The sequence below is a fragment of the Sceloporus undulatus genome, chromosome 1 (assembly GCF_019175285.1).
Source record: "Sceloporus undulatus isolate JIND9_A2432 ecotype Alabama chromosome 1, SceUnd_v1.1, whole genome shotgun sequence".
Lineage (NCBI taxonomy): Eukaryota > Metazoa > Chordata > Lepidosauria > Squamata > Phrynosomatidae > Sceloporus > Sceloporus undulatus.
Window position 1 is genome coordinate 192811305 of NC_056522.1, and position 14554 is coordinate 192825858.

Genomic DNA, 14554 nt, shown 5'->3' on the forward strand with positions numbered 1-14554 from the left:
CTTACTTGTTCTTTTTCTGGAAAACGGGTATAAAAAAAAGATGTATGGATTCATCATCTCCTTGGAAGCCTTCTCTAGGGCTCAGAACCTGATTTACTTTGACGAAGAAGACGAATGTACTGACACACTGAAGTGGTTAGAATGATGGTTTTTGACCCCTATCCCCTTAGGTTCGACTCGGCAGATGTTAAGAAGAATTCATATTCCCAATGATTAAGCCTTTATCTTTCCCCTGGGGAAAGGAATAATGTAGCCTTCAGAGTAGTTGTACTGCAACTCTCAGCTTCCTTACTTGCCTGCTCTAGGGATGTTGTGAGTTGCAGTCACAGCTACACGAGGACTACAATATTCCCACATGTGCCTTAACATTTTGCCTCAGCAATCAGAGTAGCAATAAGTCCATGTTTATCTTCAAGACCAGTCACACACACAAAAAATAGCATGCTAAATATATATATATGCATGCTAAATATGTTTGTTTTGATCCTACACGGTATGTGGCACATTTCTTCTTACACCAGAAGTCTGGATATCAAACCATGGCTTATATCACATGGAGCTTTTTGGAGATTTCCGGCTCAGTTCCACGTGACTGCACTTCCAACGATGCGCCTTCACGGTGTATGTGAATGTGTTTTCACACGCCATTTCTTTCTATGGGAGCTCCTTGTGAGTGCTTCCGCAGTGATTCCCAGTGACCCCTCATTTTGAATAAAACCGGAAAAAACTGTGACTTCACAGAATTCGCATTCAAGTCTACTTCGATTGCACTGCGAATTGGTCTGGTGTGGAATGACACTTTGCTTGTGCTCTGGTACACCACCGCAAAACCCCTGGTTTCCAAATTTCCCATGATGCCGTGCTGGCAATTTTGCCCATTTGCTTCCGGTGCCCCCCTGAATGAAATGCATTCACGTTTTAATGTGGTAGGGACCTGCTGCCGAGGAGGGGGGAGATGGGGGGGAGAGTAGAAAGGAAGAAGAGGGGGAACGAGAGTAGAGTGGGGTTAGTAAAGTTTCTAAAGGACCTTTGGGGGTGGGGGGACAGACTTCCTCCAAAGTGGGCCAAGGTGGAGGCAGGGTTTACTTCAAGTGAACTCGTTTCTACACTTATTATTTTGCAGTTAAGAAAGAATTTATCATAATAATATACTAATAAAATATAATATATAATAATATATAATTTCTTTCACTGCAAAATCAACAACAACAACAACAATACTTGTCCAGGGGTGTACCTTGCGGTGAAGCAGAGGACTTAGGATAGGTGACATTCCTATGTTCACGTTAAGCTAGGGATGGAGGGTAGGCTACGATGACAGTCTGAAGGGAAAGAAAGAGGAGGCTGGAGGAGCGATGGATCTCCCAGAATTCCATAGCCTCGAGCCAAGGACCCCCACACAAACTCCAACCAGTAATAATAATAATCACATAATTTATTTTTAAAATAATAATATTAATAATATTATTTAGTTATTAGTTTGTTGAGGCACCAGAGCTCTCTGGCAGAGAAGGCTCAATATCTCAGGACACTCCGTTCCCAGAATTCCATGCACTGAGCCAGGACAGTTAAGTGGGTTAAACCAGCTATCTCCCCAGTGTGGATTCAACTTAAGAAAGGCAACTATTACAAAGAAGAAAATGATATGATATAGATGAAATAGATGTGGAGAATGCACAGAGTAAGGATTTCGATGTGGATGAAATAGATGGGACTCTGACATGGAAGGACCTCTTTGATTGGCTGCCCAGGGATGGGAAAACTAGAAGGGAGGAAGAAAGGGAATCGCATTCCCATTTAAAGGAAAACCAGGCTCCCTTCTTCACCCCGAAGTGCAAAGTTCAGGATGCATTTCAGACCCTACTAAAGCATGCGCAAGGGTCCCATTCAACCATTGAATCGCCTGGTATGTGTGGTAATTACATTTGCCTCACTCCGCTTTGCCTGAATCCGCATCACGTGACTTGCTTGCGACTCTGAACTGACTCCGCTTCCCCCTCCATTTGGAAGGGCAACAGAAAGGCAACCAGGTGTGGTAAAAACATCATTGTTTACGTGAATTCGCTTGCTAGAGAGGAGTGACTCTGAATCTGGTTGTAAAAAACATCAGTTTTTGCGTTGCTAGAACAGGTGACTGCGGATCTGAGCTGCAAACCCCCCCTACGTGTGATAAAGTTTTATCATATGTATACTTGACCTCTGTGCATTATGATGATTAACAGTGGTATCTGAACCCTCTTGGCTGGCCACCTCTGGGCCAGCAGGGAGTGAATGAGGCTGAAGTGCTTCTCCGCTAATATATGGGTTACACTCTTGCTATGCCTGCAGGAGCCCACAAGTGTAAATCATCTGCGGCGGCATTAGTGTTTTGTGTGCCTTCAAGTTTACTTCTGACTTGTGGCAACCTAAGACCAACCTATCACAGGGTTTTCTTGGCAGAGTTTGTTCAGAGGCGGGGTTGCCCTTGCATTCTCTGGGCTGAGAGAGTGTGACTTGCCCAGGTCCCCCTGTGGGTTTACCATGGCTGAGTGGGGATTAAAACCCTTGTCTCCCAGTATCCACAAACTAAACTACTCACCCACACGGCTCTATTTACCTGGCATGGCGCTGAGCCCTTTGGTTACACAAGTTAGAGTTAACTAGGGCAACTTTCCACGCTTCCACAATGGGGAAGGGGATTTCCACAAGGTGAGGACTCCCCGCTCTCTGCACTGGGGTGTGAAACTGGTCAGCCTTTGACTGGGGCGGCAGTCCCAGTTAGAGAATTGCTCTGTGCTTGATTCATCACGGGAAAGGAGCCTTTTATTAGAGGGACAGATGTTTCGTTTGAACAAGCGTTGGTTGTTTTCATCTAGTTCAAATTTCATTCTAACCCAGTTATTTCGAAGTGTATTCACGCTGAAGCAAACAACATGAATGGGGAAAATCTGATTAGGTTTAGGTTACTGTACTGTCTTTCAAGCTATATTTTGGCTTTCAATTGTTATATTTTATCCGCTCCGTACTTCGGCCTTCCTCCTTTTGATCAAGCTGCTTCCTTTGTTAAAAGGGGCTTTTTACACAATACTCACCAAACTGTGGTTTAGCAGAGGGGTGTGGCCTACTGCAAGCTCTCCGATGATGGGCTGCGACTCCCTGTCATTTCCTTTGGTCCAAAACACACTGCAGAAAGAATAAACCCAGTTTGAGACTGCTTTAACTGCCCTGGCTCAATGCTAGGGAATTCTGGGAACTGTAGTTTTGTGAGCCTTCTCTGGGGAGAGCCCTGGTACCACAATAAAACTACATAATTGAGCCAGGGGATTTACAGTGGTTGACAAATATGATAATTGCAGTGTATTTTGTACCTATGTTGGGCTGGGCTGATGGAAACTACATACCAACTGTACCAAACTGCAAGAAACGTTGCAAATTGTCTCCCACTTTTTCCGCTGCTTCCCCTTTGTCTTCAGTTTACTTCCATTCCTGCAAACTGAGTGATGTCCAAACCTAGTGTGAACTCAGTTTATGGAGAAGGGGGGGAATAGAAGGGCCAATCTTGCCCTTTGTTAGAGGGCCGTAGGCAAAAGCAAATTACTGCAGCATCTCTTTGCTTGCCTGCTCTCCTTCATTACAATAAATTTTGCCCTCTTGGCCACATGTTCCAGTTTTCATCTGTGAAATATTGGAAGGTATGCTATACTACCAGAAGAACTGGTGGCCTAACTTAAATGACCACAACTGGTGGCAAAACTGTCGCCCTCTACATGTTGAACTCCAGTTGTATCAGCGCCCCACATCTAGCCATTTTGGAGAAGGGTGAGAGTATTTCTTCTGTATATGCGGTCAGGAAAGCTCTGGTCAGACAGAACAGACCTCCCTGGTTAGTTCGTTTACAGGTGTGCGCTTCTGTTCTGTGTGAAACTGCACCATAACTAGGACAAGAAGATGCGCACGAAACTCTGATTTTACTACGGCAAAACAAATAGCCACCAACCTTTACAGCAGAAAAGAATGGAGCCAGAATTGTGTGACCATGTGAGACACACATATCTACTTACAGTCACCATTACAATGGGGAGGTCTAGCAATTTTTATAAGCACCATTACAAATATAGGGCCATATCTGTGTTAGTCTAGATATCAGTTGTGTAAGGGATCTTCTAGTGCAGTACTTTCCCAAACTTTAGTCCTCCAGATGTTTTGGACTTCAGCTCCCCGAATTCCTGTTCTACAGAGACTTAAGAGCTGGAAGAGACCGCAAGGGCCATCCAGTCCCAACCCCATTCTGCCATGCAGGAACTCTCAATCAAAGCATCCCCAACAGATGGCCATCCAGCTCCGTTTGAAGACCTCCAAGGAAGGAGAATCCACTGCACTCCGAGGAGTTTCTTCCCTGTCGAACAGCCTTACTGCCAAGAAGTTCCTCCTAATGTTGAGGTGGAATCTCTTTTCTGGAGCTTGCATCCATTCTTCTGGGTCCTAGTCTCTGGAGCCGCAGAAAAACCAGCTTACCCCTCCTCCCAACCTTCAGGAGCCTCCAGGTGGTTCCGAAGCATTTTATGTTTTCCCATGTTTATCCGATACTACCCTGATACAACATTTAAGGTTGCCAGTATTTGCTGCAGCAATAAGAGCTAAATGACACGATGCTGGCTAGGTGATAAATGCAATACATATAGCTGTATTCCCGCGGACCTTTTAGCACATACTGTACACATCTTTTCCGTTCTGACTAGTTTCAATATGCCGTTTTGTATACTTTTATATTTGTGTTTATGACATTTGTAACTTTCGGGACTTTATTTGCAATTTTTTTGTATTTTTGTAACATTTGTAAGTTATATTTCAATGTGGAGCAACATTTACTGTCTATGACTGTAATAAACAGTTTATCATATAGTCACCAAAAAATGTACGACACCACTCAAGACATAATAATAAGATAATGATAATATATTTATATTTTATGTATATCAGCTTCTCTAGAAGATCAAAGTGGCTATCAGTAAAAAAAATCCAACCATCTAATACTACTTCATCTTATTTAAACAATTATTAAAAATACAATACAGAGGTAGTTGGGCAGTTGTTGACTGATTAACTACAAGGCTGCTAAAATATTAAAACAGGAAACATGAATTTATAAAATCCTGCTCTCAGTCAGGCCCCAAATGGAGGACGTTTTGGAATTCCCTCTGGACAGAAGGCTGAAATGGAGGACCCAGCTCCCAGTCACCATGCTATGATTTCTTCTGTGCCTTATAAGGGATTTTTGGACTTCAGTTCCCGAATCCCACACTATTGGCCAACATGGCTGAGGCTTCTGGGAGATGAGTCCAAAAAGCTCTTAAAGGGTACAGATTGTGGCCACTGGCGTAGAGCCCCTTGTTAGCCCTCGGCCACGGCAAAGCCCTTGCGCTGCGCACAACAGCAGTGCCCCGGCCCCTCCCTCTTAGTCGGACCGTTCTAAGCGGTGGGACCTTTGGTCCGTCTCTGAAGTGAGTCCCCTTCTCTGCCTAGCAAACCGTGCAAAAAGAGTCCGGTGCTTTTTTGTTTCGCCTGGGGCAAACATGTCGGGCTTCAATTCGGAGCTCATCGAGTACCTGGAAGGGAAAAATCTCCTTCGAAGAGTTCGAGCGGCGTCGGGAGGATCGGAAAAGCGGAGAGAGGGAAGGTGAGGATGCCCCGAGGCTGGCTGTCTCCCTCTTTCTTTACTCCCTACTCTTCCTTTTCCTCTCTCTCCTCCCTCCTTCCCTCCTTTCTCTTCCTTTTCCTTCTCCTTTCCAGCCAGAGTTAGCGTTTAAATTGTCCGTCCGCACGAGGAGCCAGGCTAGGAGCATAGGTCCAAAACACACTGCAGGGATAACCCGTTTGGGACCGCTTTAACTGTCCTGGCTCAGTGCTAGGAATTCTGGGAAATGTAGTTTTGTGAGACATTGAGCCTTCTCTCTCGGTTGTGGTTTGGACCGGCATTTAGAGTTTTAGGACTGCATCCGCACTGCGGGAATAACCCCGTTTCACACCATTTTAACCGCCAGATCAGTGTTATGGAGTCCTGGGATTTGTAGTTTGTGTTGTGGCGCCAGAGCTCTCTGACAGAGAAGGCTCAATGTCTCACAAACTACCAGTCCCCAGAATACCCTATCATTGAGAGTTGGTGTCAAACTGGGTTATTTCTGCAGTGCGGCTGCAGCCCTCGAAGTCATAATTCATGCATAAACTCTGATTTTTATTTTTAGTCCCAAAAGGCTTAGCTCATGGTTTTTTCACACATAAAAATCCACTCTTGGCTTCCTACAGACAGACACACCTCCCTTCCTTCCGTTGACAGCTAGTTTGTGTGTGTGTGTGTGTGTGTTGTGTTGTGTGCCTTCATTTCTTTCAGGACTTATGGCAAACCTATCATTGGTTTTCGTGGCAAAGATTTTTCGGAGAGGGTTTGCCATTGCTTCCCCTGAGACTGAAAGAGTGTGACTTATCAATAGCCTAATTACATTTTATTATGCTCATTCGTGCACTTAAGCACTCCCTAGCGGTTTGCAAAGTGTAGATACATTGCCCCAACCATCTGGATTACTCATTTTAGTAACTTGGGAGGATGCACGCCTGGTCGAGCCTGTGGCCTTTTGTGGTATATTACACTTGGCAACTTATGGTTTTGTGAGTGGCGGCTGCAGTATATAGGCATTTAACCACCCTGTGTGGATTTCTGCTGAGCTGGGATTTGGAACCTGGTTTCCCAAAATCTAGTCCAACATTAAACCCACTACGCCACACAGGAAACTCTTCTGGAAAATATTGCAATGTGGACTTGAACTGACAAATCCATAAATAACTTGTGTAGTATTTTAATTAATTAAGATCTTAAAAATGGATTAAATAGGCTTACCAGGAAATGCTCTTTTGAAATTTGGAGAAGGTAAATGCAGGATCATTTAAAATGGGGGGGGGGGGGGGATAGAGGCTTTACCATCAGGGGCTAGCTGAAGAAGGAGGCTCCTCCCTTCCCTAATGTCATCTTTCGGCATCTGAGGGAGAGAGGAAGGCTGTGCCCAGTTACCATCAGGTTAGCCTTGAAGAGAGAGCCCTCCTTTCTGGTCCTCTTGCTTGGTCCAGGCCTCAGAGGGATAGAAGAATGCTGGACCTGATTTCCTCTCCCCCCTACCATTCCCTTCTCTTTTTTGTCGTGTCTTTTAGATTGTGAGCTGTTGGCAGGGAACTGTTTGTTTTCCCCTCTATTGTAAAACACTCAATCCCAGTGATTGGGGCTGGTATATTAAATCATCGATCATTAGATATCATTAGAGTTGAGAAGAAAGAAGACACTAGGGCCATCCAGTCCAGCCCCTGCCGATGCAGAAGAAAATCCAAATCAAGCATCCTGACAGTGGCCATCCAGCCTCTGTTTAAAGACCTCCAAGGAAGGAGACTATATCACCTTTGAGGGGTGCATTCCTGTCGAAAAACCAGCCCTTACTGTCATGAAGTTCCTCCTAATGTTAGGTGGAATCTCTTTTCCTGCAGCTTGCATCCATTGTTTCGGGTTCCTGTTCTCTGGAGCAGCAGAAAACGAGCTTGCTCCCTTTCAATTGACAATCCTTTCAAAATTGTAAACAGGCGTCTTCACCTCTTAACCTTCTTATCTCCAGGTAAACATCCCCAGCTCCCTAGTGTTCTCGTAGGGCATGGTTTCCAGACCTTCACCATTTTATTTGTTCGCACTCTTTGGACACGCTCCAGTTTCTCAATGTCCTTTTGAATTGTGGTGCCCAGAAATGGACACAATATTCTAGGTGGGGCTGACCAGAGCCGAATACAGTGGCATCTTATTACTCTTTGATCTAGACACTATACTTCTATTTGATGCAAGCCTAAAATAGCATTGGCCTTTTTAGCTGCTGCATCCACTGTTTCACTCATGTTCAACTTGTGGTCTATTGGATCTCGAGATCCCTTTACACACGTAGTTTCATTCAGCAGGTGTCACCCATTTTTTTTTTTTTTTTTTTTCCTATTCTGTGCATTTTATTTTTTCGCCCTAAGTGCAATACTTACATTTCTCCTTGTTGATTTCATTTGTGTTAGCTTTGGCCCAGCTTTCTAGTCTTTTCAGGTCATTTTGAATCTTGATTCCTGTCTCTCTGGGGTATTATGCTATTCCCCTAATTTGGTATCATCTTGCAAAATTTGATAAGTATGCTTCCAATTCTTGTCATCCAGGTCATTGATTATTTAAAGATGTTGAATAGCACTGGCCCTATTATTATTATTATTTTATTAATTTTATTATTATTATTATTATTGTAATATCACCCGAATAATAATAGCATACTGGTACTGTATCTGGCCCAGATGTAAAGATTAAAAGCAAGCTGAGGATTCCCCCCCCTCCCCGGCGTATAATACAGAATTATTATTGACTTCATCATCTTCACCATATGTCTATTTAGACACACTGGCTCTCTCAGAGACTTGCACACTGTTCATCAATATCAGTGCTCTGAAGCAAACATGGTGGGGGAGGTTTCCATCCAGCATTTTCTAAATGCTTGACAAAGCAGATATATTGGGAATTATAGACTCAAATATGCTGCTAGATTTCAGTTTTAAAAAAAAACTTTAATAATAATAAATAATAATAAAAAATTTATTTATATACCGCCCTTCTTAGAATCAGGGCGGTGCACAGCAAATATACAATAATACAATAGTACAACTTTACAAAATTGGTTAAAACAATTCAATAAAAATAAGTGGAGAGACTAAAGGTGTGCGGTTGAACATAACTTCACAAATTCTTTTTAGCATAAGTATTATGCCCATAGATTTACAGAGAACTAGGATTAATCTAAAGTAGAACCAAGTGTGGTCAAGGGTTTGGACTAGGACACTTAGAAATCAGAGTTCGAAACCCGGCTCAGCCATGAAACTCACTGGGTGACCTTGGGCAAATCCCATTTTCCATGGCAAACCCCCTCTGAAGAAACTTGCCAAGAAAACCCCTTAAGGTCACCATTAGTCAGAATTAACTTGAAGGCACACCACCACCATTCCCCAGAATCAAACCATATCTAAAGTCTCTGGTCTCCAGAGCCATAGTCCAACACTCAGAGCACTACACCACATGGGCTCCCCAGGGGACAGTATTGTTACACACTGGGAATTATGCTGCAAACCACCTAGAGATCTACCAGTAGACCTTAGTCAGTGTTCTGCCTATCCCAGAGGTAAGCAGCAAATAGCAGTGGAGAGTGAGGACACACATTTTTCTGGTCTTGTTGAGCAGAGCTGATGGGGGTGTCTGTGCATATTTGGAGTAAATGTTATGAAGTCCTTTGGGGCCTGTTTTTCAGTTTTAGTGTGTAAAGGATTGTTGCCTTATAGCACAATGCTGCTGGGCATGTCTGCTCGAAAGTAAGCCCAGTGGAGTTTACTCCTAGGTAAGTGAGCACACAGGACACCATGAGAGCCAGCAAGGTTTGAGTGTTGGACAGAGACAATGGAGACCAGGGTTTGATTCTCAGCTGGGCCGTGAAACACACTGCATGACTTTGGGCAAATAACATGCTCTCAGCCTCCTTGATTCAGTCTCCTCTAAACCAATCTTGCCAATAAAACCCCATGATAGGTTTGGCTTAGGGTTGCCATAAATTGGAAACTTAGAGGCACACAGCAACAGGTAGGTATAAGAACAAAGTATCTTTGGGACTATCTGTGTGAAAGAAGATGTAGCATCAGCTTTTACAGGCTTGGTTTACATCCTCAGATGCATGGAAATAGAGCAAGACTGCATCCACAGTGCGGAAATAATCCAATTCGACACCACTTTAACTACGATGGCACAGTGTTATGGATTTCTGGGAACTGTAGTTTATTGTGGCACCAGAGCTCTATCAGAGAAGGCTACATGTCTCGCAAAACTACAGTTCCCAGAATTCCATAGCATTGAGCCATGGCAGTTAAAGTTGTGTCAAACTGGATTATTTCTGCAATGTGGTGCAACCCAAGTCTGTGAAAGTTTATGCTACAACTTTTAGCTTGGTTAATCTCAAAGGTGCTACAAGATCTCTTTGTATACAGTACTGAAATTCCAGACTAACACAGCTATGTCTCTGGATTCTATCCCTGCTATGGGCATAAAAGCGTAGCCTAAATCTTCCTTTTTCTTTCACACATTCCTTGGAACTGTGGAAGTTCTGTGGAGATACTAAGGAGTTTCTGTATCCTTGCAAAACTGCACCTCTTACAGCTGGGGTATTTTAGAGAATGTCATAATGGTTAAATCAGATTAAACCAAATGAGTTTTTCGTAGTGAGAAACGTACATTTCTTGTAATACTTCAGAATGGTTTACATCACAAATGGATCATTGTACTGTGGAATAATGTATTCCTCAGCTTTTCTACTCTCAAGAACTAAGTGGTTTCAGAGCCCACTTCATCTCTGGATGCATGCATTAAAAGCAGCAGCACACTCAGTCACAACTCAGTGCTGAGTGGTTTGCTCATAATGTCCTTCACATAATCCACCTTCCTACCCCCAGCTATTCAGTTTAATATGAATTACTGCATTAAAGATAATGATACCTATATTTATATGGTGGTAACCAAAGTGATTGGCAGTGTTCTGCTCCCATGCTTCTCACCCATGTGCCGTTTTCTTAGGAAAAGAAGTTGGGAAACTTTGAAAACCACATAGTTTATTATATTCTTTGCGTAAGATTCAGTGAACAGCTAAGGAGCTATCCCTTTTTAGTAGAAAAGGATGAGCCCATGATCATTGCCTTTACTAACATTCAGTAGATAAAATTCAAATACAAGAAATTTGCTTGGTCAGTGGGGAAAACCACAACTCCAAACTTATTTGTAACCTTGTTTTTGGTTTTAAATCTTAGCATTATATTACAGTTAAATGATATGTAAAAACATGGGCAGTAGGGTTTAAAAACAAAATCTCAACACACACACTGTCTAGAGTGTGTAGTGGCCTCCCAGCTTTGGGAGTTGCTGGGAATGGTTATCCAGTTTTGGGATCAGGACAGGTACAATATCTCTCTTTTCCATCTACTATCTCAGCAGTATTTCTCCTTTCTATTACAATCCAAGGATGGTATTTTGGTACTGTGTCTGCTGCCAAAATGAAATGAAGCTTGATCTAGACAAATCAATCCCTGATAGATAGTCAGAAATCACCTAGTTAACCTAAATGAGTTCAAATCTGCAGGGCCCAATTAACTGCATCCCAGTATTGAAGGTACAGCTTTCCATTACTTTGGATAAGTTTACAGATGATGCAAAACTGTGAAGGGTGGTGGCCAACACATTGGAAGATCAGAACAGAATTCCAAAGGACCTTGATAAACCAGAAAACAGAAGAAAAATTAAAAAAGAAATTCAATAGAGACAAATGTAGAATTCTACACTGGGTCACAAAAACAAAATGTATAGGATGGGGGGAATAACTGGCTTAGGAATACTGCATGTGAAAAGGACCTAGGGATTTACTGTTGATCATAAGTTGAATATGAGATAGTAGTATGATGCTCAAAGAAGGCAAATGCTATTTTAGTTTGCATTAATAGAAAAATTGTGCTCCAGTCCTTAGGACTGGAGCGTGGCTTTGGTGTGGCTTCCAGCCTCTTAGGATGCATGCATCATTTAAACAGCATACCTCCAAAGTGACACGAAGCAGCTTTATTTTGGCCTGTCTGTTCAGGCCCATAGTTTCCAAGTTGAAAGAAGTAAGAGTCCAACTATATTCTGTGCTGGTCAGGTCTCATCTGGAGTACTGTGTTCAGTTCTGGGTCTTCATTTTAAAAAGAATATAAACAAGTTGGGGCAGGTTTGGAGAAGTGCAACAGGGATAGTAAGTGGTATGGAGAGCAAAACATATGAGGAAAGATTGAAGGTCCTAGGCATGTTCAGCTTAGTGAAAAGAAGACTGAGAATGATTGAATTCTTTACATATCTCAAGGGCTGTCACAGAGAAGACGGGGCAGGCTTGCTCTCTGCTACCCCAGTGGATGCAACCAGCTCTAATAGGTTGAATTTACAGGAGAGTAGATTTTGGTTGAACATTAGGAGGAATCCTTTGACATCCCTGCCTAATATAAACAACTTTTAACTGAATTTAAATAAGAGATCCTCATTAAATTGTAAAGTTTACGGTCTAAGTTTAACTTCTTATCTAGAGGTCAGCTCCATAGCTCAATAAGAAAAGTGGTTTTGGAACTAATTCCAGATGAACTGTTAACACTGTAAAATACACATTTTCTCTATTTTATTTTCATTTTTACAGGATAAGGAAAGTGATGAAAATTTAGAGGATCTCGATGCTCCTTCTACATCTGGGCAAGGGACATCCACTAGACTTCAGGCTCATAGTGATGCAGAAGGTAGACTGTTTCATTGCTCTGTTTTGCCAGTGGAACTATGATATGCTCTACCCATGTGGATTATGTGTTATCTTGCTTGGAAAAAGAAATATTCCCTAATCATGTGAGCGTCCATGCAATGTCTGCATTGTTAATGTGGAAGAAGGATTATAGCTCAGTAGTAGAGCATATACTTTCTGTGCAAAAAGTTCCAGGTTCAGTCCTCAGCGTCTCCCAAGTATGGCTGATAGAGCCTAGAGGGCTGTCATCATTCCCTTTAGATCAGAGGTGGGGAATCTGTAGTCTTTCAAATGATGTTGGATTCTATTTCCCATCAGCCCTTGCTAGTCTGGGCAGCCATGTCAAATGATGAGAATAATAATTCTTCAACGTTTGAAAGACTACAGGTTCTTTGCCACTGATTGAGATTATTCTAAGATGGATAGACCAATGATCTAATTGAGTGGTGCATCTTCCTGTGATTCTCATTTCCATAATTTCCAACACTTTCAGTACAATTTTACTCTGTTCCCAATGAACATTATTCAGTCTCTCTCATAATCCAGAATCAATAAAAAGACTATCAACAAACCCATTTGCTGAGAGGCAAAGAGGACTGTGGAGAGGCATTATTGCAGCTTCAGCAGTGGTATAGTAGTGTCTAGGATATCATAGTCCCCCCACTTTCTGGTAGGCCTGCTTTTCAGCTACTAGATTGACTTTAGCTATAGGTAAAGAAGGCATTACATGTGCTCTTGTAATTAGAAAATGATCTACAGGATTAGATTGTTCAGAAACTGAGCCACAGGAAATCCTGGCATGTAGAGATACATAAAGTAACATAAATCTGGAAGGTAATTGTGAGCCAAATGCAGGTTGTTTTGGAACCCAAGGATCTCCTTATTAATTTTAAAATCCAGTTGGTACAGTTATCATTGTTAACATTAATTGGCTACTTCATTGTTGCATTTCAGTGATCCTGCTCATTAAGTTATGAAAGCTCTCTTGTTTCATCTTACATTTTTCTTATGGCCACATAACGTTTTCACTTGATCCATCAATCCCATTCCAGGCAAACTGACAATGGCTTAGGCTGTATACAGTCGGCCCTCCTTATCCATAGATTTTTTATTCATGGATTCAAGCATCCACAGCTTGAAATATATGCCAAAAAAGTATACATTCCAAAAAGCAAACCTTGATTTTGCCATTTGATACAAGGGACACCATTTTGCTATGCCATTATATTTAATGGGACTTCAGCATCCACGGATTTTGTTATTTACTGTGGATCCTGGAACAAAAACCCAGTGGATAACAAGGTCCCACTGTATAACCAAAAACATGGACACTTATTTTTGGAGCATACAGCTTCCTCATAACTACTACTATTGTGTGTGTGTGTGCGCACGCGCACATGTCTTCATAGCACTTGTTGACTAATGACAACCCCATGAATTTCATAGGGTTTTTTTAGGCAAGGAATACTCAGAGGTGATTTTTCCAGTTCGTTTCTCTGAAATACAGCCCAGCATCTGGTATCCATTGCATGGTCTCCAATGGTCTCCCATCCAAGTACTAACTGGGGCTGATCCTGTTTAGCTACTAAATTAAGGTGCCTCTGTACTGTCTATTAATTACAATTGGTAGCTTTAGAATTTCCCCTGTGGTGGGATACCCTTACTATGGGGATTCGCTCAGTTTCAGAAACGTTCAGTAGTATTGGAAATTATGAAAATGAGTGGAGCTTCTGGTCTAGCCAATTTTGCTTTTCATTGAAGTTTTTTTTAATAAAAGAGAAAATATTCTTAAGCAGGCCACATTACTAAAGCAGTTAGATGGTATTACACTGCTTCCTCTCTTATTTAAAGGACAACATATGCAGAAATGTGGATAATTAGCTACCTTTTCACCTGATCAAAATGTATTTCCAAAATGGTTTCAGAAATGGTCCATGCAACTGAGAGATGGGAGGAACTGTGTTCATTTGACAATTGGTGCGGTCCAATACCTGCTTGTGATAATTACACAAACATTTATTGCAGAAGTGCTCAACATGTTATTATCTTCTAGCTCCAGCTTTTCCAGAATAAGATTTGAGAACTTGAAATCCTGGAGTTGCAGTGACCATGGGGGGAAAGGAAGAAAGGAAGTGACAGAAAGAGACACCTCTATATTTGCCATCATCTCTTAAAAGCTA

At 42.1% G+C, this 14554-nt stretch overlaps 2 protein-coding genes across 4 annotated transcripts in view; one reads left to right on the forward strand and one right to left on the reverse strand.

Moving 5' to 3' along the window:
* LOC121919574 (coiled-coil domain-containing protein 150-like) overlaps nucleotides 1–14554 on the reverse strand; it is a 475343-nt gene that overhangs the window by 360399 nt on the left and 100390 nt on the right. The window lies entirely within an intron of this gene.
* GTF3C3 (general transcription factor IIIC subunit 3) overlaps nucleotides 1–14554 on the forward strand; it is a 54225-nt gene that overhangs the window by 15141 nt on the left and 24530 nt on the right. The window contains 1 exon segment of the mRNA XM_042446287.1: nucleotides 12279–12375. Coding sequence (XP_042302221.1) covers nucleotides 12279–12375 — 97 coding nt within the window.